The sequence below is a fragment of the Caretta caretta genome, chromosome 14 (genome assembly GCF_965140235.1).
Source record: "Caretta caretta isolate rCarCar2 chromosome 14, rCarCar1.hap1, whole genome shotgun sequence".
In the NCBI taxonomy this organism is placed as follows: Eukaryota; Metazoa; Chordata; order Testudines; family Cheloniidae; genus Caretta; species Caretta caretta.
In genome coordinates this window covers 9079581-9097108 of record NC_134219.1, presented here as the reverse complement: position 1 = coordinate 9097108, position 17528 = coordinate 9079581, and the positions used below count along the sequence as shown (strand labels likewise).

The window sequence follows — 17528 nt, the reverse complement described above, 5'->3', positions numbered from 1 at the left end:
GATCAAAGTTCTTACTGTATTTCACATCTTCATCAGGTACAGTGGCTGCATAATCAAAGTAGGTGGCATTCCATCGGAGCTCCTTATTTTTGGTATCATACATTGTAATAGTGTATTCTGTTAAAAAATACACACTCTGTGTAAATAATCCTTTGAGACAACAGAACTAGTCACCCATCATGCCGGACACTTCTCAGGACAACACACATCCTGCTTTTCATGTTTTTAGCCTTCTTTTAGGTTTTTCCTGGCTCTAAGAGATATAGTCACACCTCATGGAACTTAAAGACAAAACTAATTTCTGTTCCACTGAAATCTACTACTCAAAAGGAAGCTCAGAAGACAAAAAGCAGTAGGCAGTGCTCCAATCCATGTTATCAGCTCTTTGTGCTTCTTCCTCCAAGACTTCTTCTGTAGCCTTCCTACCTAATTTTATCTACAACCAATCCCTGCATTTAAAAATTAGGTGCAATATGTTCTGTAACAGAATTTTCGCAATAAAGATCATTTTAAAAAATAGTTTTAAAAACAGATTAATCTACAGATCTAATGGCAAATCTGTAAACACAGCCTACAGAGAGGCATCCCAAATATAGGTCTTTGGTCTATTTCACCTAGAACGGAGCATTTGTATTTTCAGTATGACAGCTGCTGTCTCTCCATTTCCCCAACCCATTTATTCATGGGGACCAAAAACTTCAGATGCAATTAGGGCTACAAAGCTGCTAGCATGGTACATCATTGAATTAACAGAATTTAAAAGCCACTTTGCTTGGGAGTCAGCCCCAGGAATCACTTACACAAACACCACTATATGCAGAAACCACACATTAGTCTGTGAATGTATAAAATGGCACATCTCCATTGCTCTCTGAAGGCAAATCATTTTTTCTGTGTACATTGTAAAGCCACCACCTCCAGAAGTTATTCTAGGAGATTAAACAAACCTGAGTTTATTATCACAAGGTTATCCTTTGTGGGCCTGCACTAGGTTTAAAATGAACCCAAAAAGCCAAAAACTTTCTTTTAAGTGGTAGAGGGAAAAGTGTCTTACCGGTTCGCCCAAGATACAGGAGGGATGTTGATGGACAAAGGCTTTCTGCAAATGAAGACGTTAAGGTTTGCTGTTTCTCCCCAGTGACGAGGTCTATCACATACCAAATATCTTGCTTCTTTCCTGAAATCACCAGTTAAACTGCATTACTGTTCAGTCTGAAAATTACTCAGATACAAAATCCAGGCTCTTAGAAAAAGCTTTTTTGATTTGAGAAGTAGTTCTGTAGTGGGCCCATAGTTTGGGATTTTTTTCATGGAAAATGTTTAAAAGTTTTTTTTTGTTCAACAAAATAATTTCGGACAATAACCAAAACTAGAAACCAAACAACACTGTTGTCCCCTCATTTAACGTTACTGACTGCTAGCAGGTACTGGCAAGCATAGTGACAACATTTCTATGACATCTTTATAAGCACTATCATGTAAAATAAGGTTATCACATTCACACTATCCAATTGGCAAATGGTTACTGAAGAGAGTTTTGAGGATTGAAAATCCTTATGCTAGGAGAGGAAGAAGACGGAGGTGCTGTTTGTTGTAGCACAGTATGGTGGGAAGGAATTATCAGTTTCTACACATGTAGGAACAGTACGACAATGGAACAGACTGCCTAGGGAGGTTGTGGAAGCTCCTTCGCTGGAGATTTTCAAAAGGAGACTGGAGTCATCTGTCTTGGATGTTTTAGACATACCAAATCCTGCATCTTGGCAGAGAGTTAAACTAGATGACCCTTGCGGTCCCTTCTAACCCTATGATTCCATGATTCCAAATTGATAAGGGATTTTAGTCCTAATAACCCAAATATCAGAGCCACAGTCTGTAGCAGCCTAGTTTAGAAATATCAAATAGTTTACCTGCTTTCCCCCCCCTCCCCAACAGTTTTCAACAGAGCGATGTGAACTGGAGACCTAGAAGGTAGGGAGAGAGTGCAGATTTCCTCCAGGTCTTAACAGATGTGGTGTCATCTCCAAAGATGCCAACCAGGCAGAATAATGTAAATCCCCCTAACTATTAATGACAGGTTTCAGAGTAACAGCCGTGTTAGTCTGTATTCGCAAAAAGAAAAGGAGTACTTACTTGTGGCATCTTAGAGACTAACCAATTTATTTGAGCATAAGCTTTCGTGAGCTAGAGCTCACTGTACTCCTTTTCTTTTTGCTAATTATTAATGAATCAGGAGATCTGATTACAACATGGTTAAAAGCTGTAGTGTAGATTCAACCTAGCCATGACCATGTAACCAGGCTTCAGATCTGAACCGTCCAGGACAGTACCCCAGTTCGATCTCGCCTACACCACAACTTAGAACCATGTTGTAACTTGATTTCCTGACTCAGTTATAGTTGTAATGTAGGCAGGGGCCTTTGGCTGGCTGAGGCAAGTATATTTATAAGCATGAGAAGGTGATTAAATATACCATATAACTGAGCTAAATATGTTTTTGTGTCACAGAATAAAGTTAATTATATTTTCTGTAGTGGGAGAGTAACTTTTTTTTTTTTTTAAAGGCAATGCAGTGGTTTGAGAAGCTATTCTCCTTCTAAGGGAAGGCAGTTGACTTTTTATCTTCACATGTCAGTAAGTGCAAGATTCTCTATCAGAAAACATTACGAAAGGCTTTAATTAACAGCCAAGGCTGAGATGACATTTTCATGCAAGAGAGCTCTGTCTGGTTTAGGCAGTTTGTATTTGTCAGTTGCTGTTGAGTAATGTTGCAATCTTCTAAATCAGTTAACCCATGGAGAGATTAACTAGAACTTACCCATGTACAGAATCCCATCTGAACTGCGACAGGGTGATGCTTGCACTAGCTCGGGGATTGTAAATGGAAGTTTCTAGAAAAAAAAAATGAAAAAGCTCATTTAAATCATAACATTTTTACACTTCGAAATTAGTGCGATTTTCCCAGTTGTGTTCAAGGGAACAGGGTACCAATACAGCTCATGTGGGGACTTCTCAGTGTTTTACTAGAAATGTAACAGGAATGGAGGAAATATTTATAGCACAGAAGACTGGAGGCCAGGACTCCTGGGTTTTATTCCTAACTCTACCACCGACTTGTGCACCATGTCCCAACACTGTGCTTTAATTCCCCCATCTGTTAATGAGTATACATATATTTACCTGCCTTGCAAGGGTGCAACATTAGCATTTGCAAAGCTCAGTGATCTTCATACAAACCGTGTTATTAAAAAGGCAATGAATTATTATGATCGCCAAATTCTATAATGCTCCTGGGCACGTATCACATCTACATACTTGGTGAACAACCTTCCAGGATTTTAAGAGGCCTTCATCAGGAAGAGAAAAGTGACAAACAGAAGTGTTGCACAAATACAAGAGAGGCCAGGACTTTAAACAGTGAAATTACTTCCATCTACATGGAACATCTACAATGATGCATCCAACCCGAATATTTTTACCTGAGGAGATTAACAGGTGAAAGGAAACATGATGTTCAGGACCGATTGCTACCTAGATCTACCCACAAAGAACACCAAAAATACAAACACAAATTAAGGCCACGTATCTGGGTGCATTAGGAAAAAAATCTGTCAGTAGATACTTCTCTGTTCAAAAATAAAAAAAAATGTTAAAGTTCTAAAAGGAAGTCATAGCGGCTGCCAGGAAAAGAAACTTGTGGGAAGCCAAACATTTTATCTGAGTTTCATCATAAAGCTGTTGCTTTACTCAAGTGTTCAGCTGACATCTGCGGGGTTGACTATTTCGATGCAAATATTTTGGAAGGGTTCACAGTTTAACCTGCTTACTAAGTGCTATAACAGCACCTGCTATTTGAGACAGCACAGAATCCACATTTATCCTAATATGGGTTGGACTTCTCAATAGGACTGCTAAAAAATTTATTTTTTTCAGGCCATAACTGTGTGTGCTGTACTGGATACCTCTCCCTCCCAGGATGCTATGAGGATTACTTAATATCTGGAGAGTGCTAAAGAAGTGGTGTTATCATCATCATTACATTAGCAAGTGCTACAAAATATCAAAGGTGGGTCAAACGGGTCTGCCTTTTGTTGGTATCCTCAAGCCAAAGGGGTTTTCTGTAGCTCACAAGGAAGGCTGTAAATGTTGCCTGTCCTAAACTACAGGATGGCCCTTTGAACCAGAAAGCAGTGCAACTTGAATGTTGTCATTCCAGGAATTTGTATCCTAAAATTGGTACTGGCACTGAACAGCGTTTACTAGCCAATGTTGTCAGGCCTTCCCAAGAAATACTTGTTTCCAGTAAATGATTCAAAATGTGGGCAGCTTGCAGAACTTTACAACGCTGTCAGGAAAGCAGATAGTTGGGAAAGTAATTTAGGGACCTACCCTTTGTGCAATCTAATTAGGGCGCATGTGTAGACAGATTAGACACTACCAAAATATACTCACAGTTAAGCCTTCATTATTTTTGCCACCAAGTGTATATAAACTGCCATCGTTTGGGTCTGGAAGAAATGCTGGCCTATGAGTTAAATAGTGATTATAAATAAATTGAACACATTACACTTGTCACCAAACCAATAAGCAGCAATGGTCAGTGTGTGTGTCCTGGTGAAGACCATTTGACATCTGCTTGTTGACTTTAGAATATCTGGTTGTTCGAAACACTTATTAATTGAACATCAAAGAGAATGAATATCAGAATGGGCACAGCCTATTAAACTATTGTGAATAGTGTTCCTAGCCCAACTGAAGCTGGGTTGACCAGTATGAATACAATGCCTTGCAGTATAGGGATCATAGTTCAAATCTAATTTATATATAGTGGCAATAAAACCAGCAGTAACATATACAAACAAAAGCGGCTCAAAAGCTGGAGCACAAAAAAGCCTGCCCAAGCCCCACTGCCCTGGGTGTGGAGGGGCCAAAGCCCAAGCACTTCAGCCCCAGGCAGGGGACCTTTAACCTGAGCCCTGCCACCCAGGGCTGAAGCCCTCAAGCTGTTGGGCTCAGACTTTGGCTCTGGTGACCCCATTAAAATGGGGCCCCGACCCACAGTTTGAGAACCACTGAGATAAGGTACTGAAACTAAAGGTTTAGAATCTGAACACTGTTCCCCAGCAGGTTATGCTATTTCCCAGGCTGTTCAAGTCAGTGATCCTGAAATAGGCATGGTCAACCTGCTTGTGTTCCAGACAGGTGTTCCAAGCATGGTTTTTGGAGAGAAACAGTCTGAAGGAAGGACATTTCATTTGAATCCTACAAACAGGGAAAGTTTTTAATCTTTAATCCCATGTCTGGTTACCTGCGGTATTTTGACAGTTCCCTATTTTAAACTAAAACCAAACTTCATGACGTCAGTGAAAAATCAAACAAGCAATAGAGGGCTGAAGTAAACAGAGAAAGAGAGACTTACTCTTCCACGTGTGTTGGCACCTGGAGTACAGGATCTGCACAAACAGAACATGCGGGAGTCAATGTATAGGCAATTAAAAGTCATGAACTCATACCAACCCCAGGATTGACCATTTTGCGAGCCACGCTGGATGTTTAAGGGAGTCATCCATAGGAATGTATAGCATCATAACATAGCACCCATCTGATAATGCAAACAGGGCTTGTAAGTTATTGTATACCTCTGTAAGCATCAGCAGGGCACTTTTGCTCCTTCTAAAGCTACCTTTGTACTCAGTCCTATCCCGCACTCCTCATTCTCAATACGTAACTCCCAAAACCATCAACAGAGAGGGATTCGCATGAAGCAGCAGTGTCACATCATGTCATGAGTCATCTCTGTATCTTTCCTTGGCCACAAGCACACTACACTGCATGTAAAGGCACCTTTCTAGAGTGCAAAAAACTACCTCTTCTTCTAAAAACAACTTCCTTTGTGTCTGGTCCTTGGCTGCCCAGAAGGAAGCTGATCAGAATTCCCAAGCAGCCACAATGACAGGATTCCACCATCAATTTTATTTAAACACATGTAAACATTCATTAACGTTATCGGGTCATGGAGACTAGAGAGAGGAGAATATAAATCTTAATGTCTGAATGCAAAAGGGCCTGCTTAATGCCTCTTTCATCTGTTTTTTATGATCACTCACTATTCTGTGTCTAAGCAGGCAGGCAAGCATATACTTCCTTAGCAAACTTCACACTTAATTTATGATGCAACTTGTAAACCGAGGACTTGGTTCTGCTCCCATTGAAAACAACAACAACACAGCCACTGATTTAAGCAGGAAGCAGATAGAGACTTAAACATCCTACTCCAAGGGAAAATATATGGGATATGGAATAATATACCAAATTAAAATGTCACTGAAAAAAAGCCACAGTGTCCCAAGAACCTCCTTCACACCTGTCTGTGACAGAAAGGATCATCTGAACACTTTAGGAAAAGTTCATGTAAATGATTTCTCCAGTGAAACTTCCCCAAATGTCCATTATTCACCACCTCAGCATTGCCAGCTCTCACAATTTTACTACACGTCTTGCAGTGTTTAGTATTTTTCTTGAAGCCCGATCCCGGATTCCCTGGGATTCCGTGACAATTACAGCTTTCATTTTAAAAAGGAAATTTTTCGACCTTTTGGATGCAGAGGAAAGCTTGAAAACATGATTCCTAAAAGCTCTCACAAGCAGGCACATTAAAAAAAAAAAAAAGGTTGAGCTGCTTGTTTTTTTAATCTTCTGATTTTTTTAGGCTCTCCCTCATACTCTTTGGGGGGCCTGAGATTTGAAGGCCTGGGGTTCACAATACTGGTACCAACAGAGATACCCAAGTGTGCAGCATATACTCTTGTGTACAGCATTTGAAAGAGGACTGTGTGCACAAAGCATGCATCCTCCACCCTCATCTGTAAGAAAGTTCCTTAGATAAACCAGAAGGTAGGGATCACAACAGGTTCTTGCTCCCAAAAGATAAAAATTTAAAATAATTCAATCAATAAAGAAAACAGATTAAACAGACCAAACAAGCTACTGCCAAAAGCAACTCTTATTTATCTTTTACACCAGTTCTCTCATCACACACGCACAGAAACAAAATGATGCAAGAGGAAGGAAATAAGGGCTCAAACATTCACTTATGAGAGACTTGGATTGGGAAGCTGGCACATGTACTAGAGATTTCAAATACACTACAGTAATAGCAGAGCTATGCAAGATAAGGGCAACAGACTCATGATTCAGGGTGCCTGTGGACCCCCTGAAGTCCCTCCACTCCCCATGTATTGCAGTGCACACACTGCTAGATCTGAAGAACAGTAGCAGAGCTTCCCCCACACCTTCAGCCATTTCTTCCGTTCCACTAAACAGCCCCACAGAGCAACAGAGTTCAAAATACAACAGGATCCAGAGTTTTGTTTGCTTTTTGAAACCTAAAAGATGACTGAGTAGGTTCTTTCTTAAAGCAGACAGAGCAATTTAATTCAAAAGCACGTAAAGCTTCTGGAAGAAACCCAATTCATGGGTGTGAAGCCAGCACTCTGTTATGCTGTTTAGCAATGTTACACTTGTAGATTAGATCGCCCAGGGAGGCCATGGCAATAAAGTGTTGATGCTCCCTACACACTAGTCCAGGGGTTCTCAAACTGGGGGTCAGGACCCCTCATGGGGTCATGAGGTTATTAGATGGGGGGGGGGTCACGAGCTGTCACCTCCACCCCAAATCCCGCTTTGCCTCCAGCATTTATAATGGTGTTAAATATATTTTTAAAAAGTGTTTTTAATTTATAAGGGGGGGGGGGTCGCGCTCAGATGGGTCATCAGTACAATAGTTTGAGAACCACTGCAGAAGCCTGTGTATGTCATGGAAAGCAGAAACCAGGACACTACCTCCTTAAATCAATCATTTACTTAAAGATGAACTATCATAGCTATGATGGTTGGTCGCGGCAGGACAGGGATAGTGTTTAGACAAGAGCTAGAGTTGGCAATATAATGTACTGCTATATCTGATTTGTTGTGGACCCATGAGCCCCAAAAGCAATTACGTTTCAAAGACCTTTGAAATAGCACAACTAGGACTCACTTAGCTGCTCTATCAGAATAATTTTTCCACCCAACTACATAGAACAACAAACTGCAACAACTCCTTTCCATCTGTTCGGGGGAGAAAATGGTCTGAACAAACCCAATTTTTTCAATCTTCCCTCATAGGTCATGTTTTCTAGACCTTTAATCATTTTTGTTGCTCTTCTCTGGACTTTCTCCAATTTGTCAACATCTTTCCTGAAATGTGGCGCCCAGAACTGGACGCAATACTCCAGTGGAGGCCTAATCAGCACGGCGTAGAGCAGGAGAATTATTTCTCGTGTCTTACTTACAACACTCCTACTAATACATCCCGGAATGATGTTCACAGAATCATAGAATATCAGGGTTGGAAGGGACCTCAGGAGGTCATCTAGTCCAACCCCCTGCTCAAAGCGGGACTGATCCCCAACTAATGTTCACTTTTTTTGCAACAGTGTCACATTGTTGACTCATATTTAGCTTATGGTCCACTATGACCCCCAGATTCCTTTCCACAGTACTCCTTCCTAGGCAATCATTTCCTATTTTGTATGTGTGCAACTGATTGTTCCTTCCTAACTGGAATACTCTGCATTTGTCCTTATTGAATTTCATCCTATTTACTTCAGACCATTTCTCCAGTTTGTCCAGATCATTCTGAATTTTAATCCTATCCTCCAAAGCACTTGCAACCCCTCCCAGCTTGTTATCCTCTGTAAACTTTCCATCTAAATCCATCTAATACAGGGGTTCCCAAACTTGGTTCGTGGCTTGTCCAGGGTAAGTCCCTGTCGGGTCGCGAGATGCTTTGTTTACCTAAGCGTCCGCTGCTATGGCCGCTCACAGTTCCCAGTGGCCGCGGTTCGCCGTTCCCAGCTAATGGGAGCTGTGGGAAGCTGATTTCCCAATCAGCTCCTCACTGAAGATGCATAGCAAAGAAAAAGCATGAGATGCCTGATGTAGGGTTTGGTTCAACTCAACAATAAAAAAATAAAGACCCCTGTGAAGTGAAGAGTGATCAGAAACCATAAGTGTCCATCTGAATCCAGGTGAGACAGACTAAAGGGAGAAAGAGATAGGACCACCATAAGCTAAGGTATTTATAGCCACAATGACCTCACAAGAAGGGGAAAAATTGTTATTTGGTGATATGAGAGCATCATAAATCAGCAGTAAATGGCAAATGCTTCTGTTAAGTCAAATTTTAATTTAAATGTTACAAGCACTGCTTGAGGCACACACCAAGTGACTTTGCAAGTTCTTGATGAACTGATTATGTACAGAAATTTCTGATGTGGGAAGACATAAGCTGCCTTTGGTAATTTCAAAAGATTTATATTGTCAGTCTATCTTCAGCAACAGTACTTGAGCAATGCTGCCAGAAGCCCTATCTATGATCATCGCTTCCTCAAGTGATCGCTCACGATGATAAACCTGTACACTTTGGTTTTGAAATGGTATATTTGTTTTTTGGGTTTTTATTAAACTCAGTACAACATTATGCATTTTAAAAATCACTTACTCCCTACTCTAGACAAGGTCTTCGGTGACTATTTCTTGCCTCAACTCTTCCTTTAAACTTTTCAGACATTTTTAGTCTAAGGGTCTCTTATTTATCTGAATGTGAGGAGTAAGCCCATTGACAAACATGGTGTATAACTGGTGAGATCTGAATCAAGTTTCAACTTTTCTATTACACTATTTACCGACATACTATAGCATGCACTCAAAGATAATTCCAAACGTCACCTTTAATTTAAAGGTTGCTCTAATCTTACTGCCAAAATCCATCATTATGTGTTACTTTACAACTTGCTTCTAAATGGAACAGGAAAGGATGTGGTGCTTTTTCTTTATATAGATTAGTATTTCGGGTTTTTCAGCTAATGTACAGCTGCAGGAACGGTCGGAAGGTTAGATTCTAATATGGAGTGTCTGCATCTGGCTTGTCCACAACCTTAGGCAAAGAGAGCTGTAGATCTTCTCTCCCCACAAAAAAATTAGAAGAATTCAATTACAAACAGCGTAAGTTCCATAAAGCATTTGTGGACTAAAAGACCTTGAGTTCAACTCATCTTGTAATGCTGGAGAACCTCCTCAAGAGGCATGCGCTTCAAGGCTCAGCTCAAAGTAAAGCTCCCCTCCCCCTTTCCTACTACCTAAGGTCTCTTAACCCAAGAATATGCTGCGATTTTATCTACCAACTATAACTAAGCAATATAAGAGAAGGAACATGTGTGTGTTCCTATCTCTTATGTTGTCTCTTACACACACACACCCCTTAAGCTCAGAACTTTGTGAAGCTGTTAGAAAAGAGTGTCAATCATGACAATTTCATCAACCAATAGTACTCCCTTCAAGATACTGAACAATCTCACAACACCAGAAATCCAATTCATGTCATCTCACCTTCCTCAATCAATCTTTCCTGTTGCATGTCCCCAAATATGGAAAGAAAGTCTTGTAATGCTATGAAAATACTGAGCTCTACTGTGATGTAAAAAGTATGTTGTCTAGTACTTCAGTTAGATCCTTATAAAGATATCACCACGACTGTGAGAAAGTTCTTAAAACTTTCTTTCCTGGCATCGTGATTTCAAGCTCTATCTCAAAGAAAAGGAACTAGTGATTCCACCTTTTACTTACCCCCTCAGTGATGGTAATTTAATTTAGTAAATAGTCAAAATTAGCAAGGCAGGTGGACTAGATTAAGATGTTCTACTTAAGGGGCATGAAATTTTGTAGTACTTACTGCACAAAAAACAAAACCAAACACCAATCCCATTAATGGCCTCCTAGAACATTGCCTAAATGTCCCATATGAACCATAAGAAACAGCTGCCTATGTATCAAAAATACAGATCTGATTCATTTTCACTCCAGAGGCTGCCTGCAGCAGAGCATAACCTGACTGAGGAAAATCTTTTCTGTTCCTTTACCCGTAATACAGTCTATCCAGAAAGACTGGCTGTGCACATCCACTTGTCTCAATTCATCCGTTGAAACAAATTTTCTGATTTCCTTAACACTTACATTATCTTTAACTAAAGTTTAAATGCCCTTGTGAAACTTCCTTCCTATGAAAGAGGGCGAACTTTTCTTACTCTCTGTCATGTGGTTTGGTTGATATCTCATCTTCTGGTAGCTCCAATGTTAGCACAAGCAGACTAGTAAAATAAAGAAGACTAGCCTACCAGAACTGAAGTCAAGCTTTTTCTACCTAATGGGCTAAAATGAAGAAGGCCCTGTCACATTTACTAGGCTCTTTGAGTGCACCCCCCTCAGGTCTTGGGCCTCGAGCCATCACTTCTCTCTTGGGGTGGAATCACGTAATTCTTCCACTCTCAGTCCAGACCCTGGGCTGCAGTTCCCTGTGATCAACCGTGATTACCTCTGCAGGCCTGACTTATCTTCGAGCCTACAGTTCCATTTCCTCTGGGAACAATGACAGCAGTAACTAGTAAACAGACAGCTTCCTTAAAGAAACATATTATTTATTTAGAACCAAAGTATTTAAGAGAAAATGGATCTTAAAACAATAAACCCGTCTAGATGCATGCCTGCTTCTGCCTGAGGCTCACCATTCCCCGAACCTAGGAAAGACCCAGCTCCTTCAAACTCCAGCCTCTGTCTGTGTCAGCCTTTCTCCCTGGACAGCAACTGACAACTACCCCCCTATTCCCCCCCCCCCCACAAGTCTTTTTAACTGTTCAGTGTCCCTTTGATCACTAGGCTCCCAACCTGGCAAAGCTGTCTCACTTCAAACTGGAGCCTGGACGTATGTCCTTGTCCTGTAATTGCTCCCCATATTTGTTGGGAGATTTTCTTATCTACATCTATTGTGCTGCTTTCCTGCTTGTTTTTTTGCACAGTGCCCCTATTACACTAGATCAAAACATTCATATAATTCAATATATAACAACACTTCACTGACCATTACACAACATAATTACATCTCACTATTCCTAGATTATTAAACACAGCAGCTGCACGTCTGCCACAGTCCTGTCAAAGCCCTCAAAAGTAAAGCTAACTCACAGAGTAGAGATGGAAAAAATGATCGGCGGGGTCATTCAGTGCATAGCCCTAATGATGCGGGAGTAGAAAATAATTTATTCCTTGACATTTAACCAGTTTCCAGTTTTGCAACTCTTTTCAAAAAAGATCTTTACTATTACAAAACCATCGGCTGGAAAAATAAAGGGTTAGGAAATAAGAGGTTACTTCTAGATTCCCTCTGAGGGCCCACTTACAAGAACAACAAAGTCAGGGAGTCCATTTACATAATGATTGCCCCTGGTTTTACCTCATTAATGGGGCCCAGTTATATCTCATTGGCAACAACATTATAACCAGGCAGCAGTCAAATGCCCTGACCCAGTTCTGCTTGTATTGTACTGTAGATGCACCCTACTAATGACAGACTAAATTAGTCTGGAATAATTCTAGACAGCACTTTGAAGGCACAGCCTGGGATTTTAAAGTAAAAAAAAAAAAAAACAACCCTGCCATATTTGTATTATTTGAGAATAATTCCTAGCAAATGGCATAATGCTAAAAGCTGTATACAAACATCTATCGCTTTACATTCTCTCTATTTGCCTCATAAAAAAGTAAGATTAAGGAGTAATTTGCCCTTTGACAGTTCTTTTTAAATGCATGAGATATCACTGCAGATTTCCATCCATTTAATGTGCCTCTAGGTTGAACAGAAACACATGAAAACAGTGACTGAAAAAGGAGAAGTGGCAGATTCTGAAACAGCAACTGAATTAGTTGCTGCCACAGTGGAATGAACTGGAAAAAACGGTTTCTGAGCTGGGGTCTCATCAGAAGACGTGGACTAATGGACTGGGCTAAAAAGTGTGTGTCATCCCAGCTAAGTGTTGCAACTTCTTTCAAAAAGATTAGAGACACTGACTCACAGTCCTCTGGAGTTTGCTAAGGACAGAGGAATTGATCGCTTTCATGGATTTAACAGTTTCTCTTTCTAAAGTCCCTATGGGTTTTAATCTTTGGATCTGCAATTCTGTACCAAACAAACAATCTTCCAAGGCTCGGAATTATTATTATTTTACAGTAGTATCTATAGATCCCAACCTGAGCCCACTAACAGTGCTTGAAATATAAATAAAAAAAAGGCCCAAACCTGCAACTTCTATTCATGAATCCTTAACTTCAATGGGCTAGTCAGGTCAGTAAGGTTTTGGAGGGTCAAGATCCTTTTTATAATTTATATTGACAACTGTTACTATGCCCATCATTGTGCAGAAAAGAACATACAGTTCCTGCCCCAAAAAGCTTACACTCCAAATTAGACAAGACACTCTATACTAGCTGGGGAGGCAGTATGGAGAGGGTGTTGGACTCCGACTCTGGAGACCTGGCTCCATTTCTGGCTCTGCCACTGATCTGCTGGATGACCTTGGGCAAGTTACTTCACCACCCTGTGCCTCTATCAGGCAGGTGGGTCTGGTCAGCTCTGGCAAGCTGTCCACTCAGGAGATAGAAAACCAAGAACATCTGTCCTGGCTGGCTGATTTGTAACAGTTGTGCCAATCACACATACTCTAAGGAGTCTTCACACTGACTCTGACGAGTGGGACAAGGCGAAGACAAAGCAAGCAAGCAACCTTCACTGGCAATAGATATAGCCTCAAACCTGTGCATGTTGTATATTCCTTTGGAAAACACTTCATGGAAGAAGTGGATTGTAGGTAGGTAGGGAGAATGAAGAGAAGGATCATTTGGGGCAAAAGGGCAAGGAGACTGTTCCAACCAGGACAGCGACAAAGGATGCATAGAAATAAACTGGAGAAGGACAAAGACAAAATATACCCAAAATAGCACCCTGAAACACTACATACTTAAATTCTTCACTGTTGAAGATGCTGCTTATTAACATAAAGTCACATGTTAACAGACTAACCCAGAGTGCTTTTTGGGGAGGGAGGAGGGGAGAGTACTTCTTACGAAACACCTTCTGAACAAAGACCACTGACATAAGACTTTTTAAAATACAGACCATTAAATTGATGACATTCAGGGGAGAACCATTCTTCAGATCTGATCTTGCCAGTTGGCTCTGGGCCGCCTACTGTAACGCTCTCAGATTTCTCATCTGCACTTTTTCTCCATCTCAGTCTTCCCTGCTCTGAGAGATTTCCTTTCCTTCATTGTGGCACAGATTATAGTTTTGTGACCAAAGCAGGAGGCTGCCCAATAAGTCACTCGTAGGCTCATTACTGGCTGCTTGAGGGTAATGGATTCCATCTTCTTCTATAGAAAGAATACTGCATAGTTGTCAGATATGTTTAGTCAAAAGAACATAAAGAATAGAGTCTGAACTGCTGCATCCTAGCCTTTCAACACAAACTAAGGAGGTGACACAGAAGAAGCATCAGCAGCAATGCCATCTCTAACTGCAGAGCCCCATCGTTTTAAAAGAAAGAAGATGACCTTTCAATCCGGAGAGTTTTATTGATTAGTTCCTTAAGACATTGTAGATACAGATTCCAATCAGAAGGGTGAATGTTCACATTTTATGAGCAATAATGGTATGAAAAAAAGTAAAAATGGAAAGAGCTGCAACTCTTTCAAGCTAACATGGAGACTGCTCAACAGCTTGTGAAAAGTGCAACTTTACATTGCCTGGATTTTGCCCTAATCGTAACTTTGTTTAAATGATTTTTGTTTGGTGCAGTGGCCTGATTATATCCAAGTTGGATTCTCAGTCTCTGGATTCCGCAGATAGGCTGTCAGTACTGAGGAAGCTTGCTTGGTGTCCTGACGATGGTGAGAGGAGAAGATAAGGAAGCGTGTCACACCGCTCAGAACTAACCACTCCTTGTTTGGATCAGAGATGGCACTTCAGAGACTTGTTCAGAAGTGATGTCCACACCCTGGAGCCTCAGAATGCTACGGCTGGACCGTTTGGGGCTCCAGCAGGGACAAAGGCTCTTCCGGAATGGGACTACCATTTTTTTTCTATTAACTCTAGGACCATCTTTGTGAAGTGCATGTGATGATGCAACAGCAGTTACATAGCCAGTCGCTGAGGGCCCAATCCTGAAAAGTGCTGAGCACCAGCTCCCCACTGAAACCAATGGAACCTGAAGGCACTCAGCACCTTGCAGTAACTGACCCACAGTTCACACTGCAGATAACTGTATAGTGTGTGCTTTCCTTTCTAAACTATTGCCTCTCTCACTGTTTATTGACAGTTGATTTGTGCTGCACATGGGGAGAAGAGAGCCAGAGCATTCAAATCACCTTTCTTGGCAGCACTAGATGAGGGCAGGAAACTCAAACAGGTTATTGTGGTGATAAGAGGCACTAGTTCATTTACTTTGCATTCCTGTAATAGGTTTTAGTGCTAATCAGGACAAACTATAAATGGAAAGATGTTCATGTTTGTTTAAGCACTACTAGAACGTGAATAACCCCCCTTCCTGATATTGAGTTTCAGCACATGAAGACACATGGCTGTTTTGTTTTTAAACAAGAAGGTACTATACAGTTGGTCATGCTAAACACCTAACCTCTTAAGTGTAATAACAAAACCCTATGTCACTGATAAACGATTTCACTGTGCTGTAGGCGACCTCCAGAGTATCTCAAGTCATGTGAACAACAACATATGCTTAATTTTCCGATATCTAGAGTACAAAGCAGCTGTCAGAGAACCCAGGCAGTATGTGCAACTTAGAAGTTTCACAGAAAGTTTTGTATGTGTTACAAACTTATAGTTAACAGAGACAGACAGCACGACATATGGTAAACATGCCAAATTCAGTACTAATATTACAGTTCTTCTGGTATTAAACCCAGCATTAGAGCAGGATGGTAGCTGGTTAGCCAACTCTGATGTTGGGTATCCCAGCAACTGTGACATATCTTTCATGTGGGCTTTTCACCAACCTGGTAGCAACCAATGGAAGATTCAGAAATGACAATTTCAGTTAGAAATCTAATTTCCAAATTCAATTCCCAGGTCATTCATGTAGTTCCTTGCCTGTTGAGATTTCACAAGTTCACTAAACTAACCCAGAAGAATGCAGCTTGTTTTTAAATGAATTCCAATGCTAGTGACTATTACCATATATTTGTGCAGTGAGGTTTGTGTTTTCATTGTCATATAGAACCAAACTGGTGGGTGATAAGCACTTCACAAAACACTAGTTGGGTATACTGCACATAGATAACGATCCAGAATATTAAACAGTCAATAAAATAAAACTAGCATGACCAGACTGGATAATCCAGTTCTATAGGGCATTAATGTACCACAACAACAAAAAACCCAACCCCCAATGGTGTTTTGCAACTTTTTTTTTTTTTTTTTTAATAAGGAAGAGTAACTTAAACAATCTGGACTTAAACTAGTGTCCTCTCTTATTTTCATTAGTTAGGTACCCTCATCCCTCCTCAGAGGCACCTAACCTCTTCCCCTTAATAAGACTGCTTACAAGTAAAGGCCAACTACTGCACTGAGTTTATACAAGCGAGTCAAACTCTACATAGGACAGTACTATACACTTATATTCACATATGCTGTGTTATGTCAGTATAGGTTAAAGTTTTTCTTAATATTAATATAGCTACAAGCCACAAAACAATCGTGAATTGAGAAAGTAGTAATTTTCATTCGTCTAATCAAGAATGCTCAGGGATAGAGGGGATCTCCGTACGACATTTACATGGGTGAAAATATTGGTATAGAGGGGGGAAAAATTGTGAGGATACTCATAAACTGAGATTCCTGAAATTTCTGGCTCACTAGCTTAACATTTCCTACTCTACTGTGGATAAGAGGGGTTTAAAAAGTGCTCATTTTGCTCTTATAAAAATAACTGCTTGTTTGCTAGAACTACATTCAAACAATGAACAGTCTCATAAAGACAGAAGAACTGGTTTGGACCACAGAGATCAGACTAGAACAGTCCTTCGCCACCAATTCAGCCTGCCGACTGAAAGGGCAACTGGTTTACAAACACTGAGTAGAATGATGCAATCACTGTGACAGCATTTCATTTAGCTGCTTTCTAATGGATTTCCAAAAGGTGAGGAGAAAGGGCTACATCTCAAATATATCTTTCACATGTAATCAACCACCAGAGTCCAACCACAACCATTTTATTTTGTATTAAATGCCATGTTTTCATGAAGAAAAAATTGATAAAAGCTATTCTTAAAAGAGCCTCTTTCTTATTATTTTATGTATTAAATTATAAGAGTGTGCAGTCCCTAGCACACAACTTGTTCAACGTCAACTATGACAGACCTGAACCATTAAACTTGTGTTATCCCTAGTGTCATCTCCCTCAGGCACACAGCAGAGACAAGAGAGGACCTTTATACCCTGCCCTTTAGGTCAACAGACTTAGGCTTTATTGTACCAGTGGGAGAAGCATATTCCAGGGTTAAGAGCCTTCTACTACAAATCTTTTGCCTCCAGTTCCCAGTATATCGGCAGAAGAACCCCAGGGAATGTCTATTCTATTCTA

At 40.6% G+C, this 17528-nt stretch overlaps 1 protein-coding gene across 1 annotated transcript in view; it reads right to left on the bottom strand.

Moving 5' to 3' along the window:
* ERN1 (endoplasmic reticulum to nucleus signaling 1) overlaps positions 1 to 17528 on the bottom strand; it is a 63014-nt gene that overhangs the window by 17428 nt on the left and 28058 nt on the right. Inside the window, 5 exon segments of the mRNA XM_048819262.2 lie at positions 16 to 117; positions 1055 to 1177; positions 2819 to 2891; positions 4453 to 4525; positions 5420 to 5453. Coding sequence (XP_048675219.2) covers positions 16 to 117; positions 1055 to 1177; positions 2819 to 2891; positions 4453 to 4525; positions 5420 to 5453 — 405 coding nt within the window.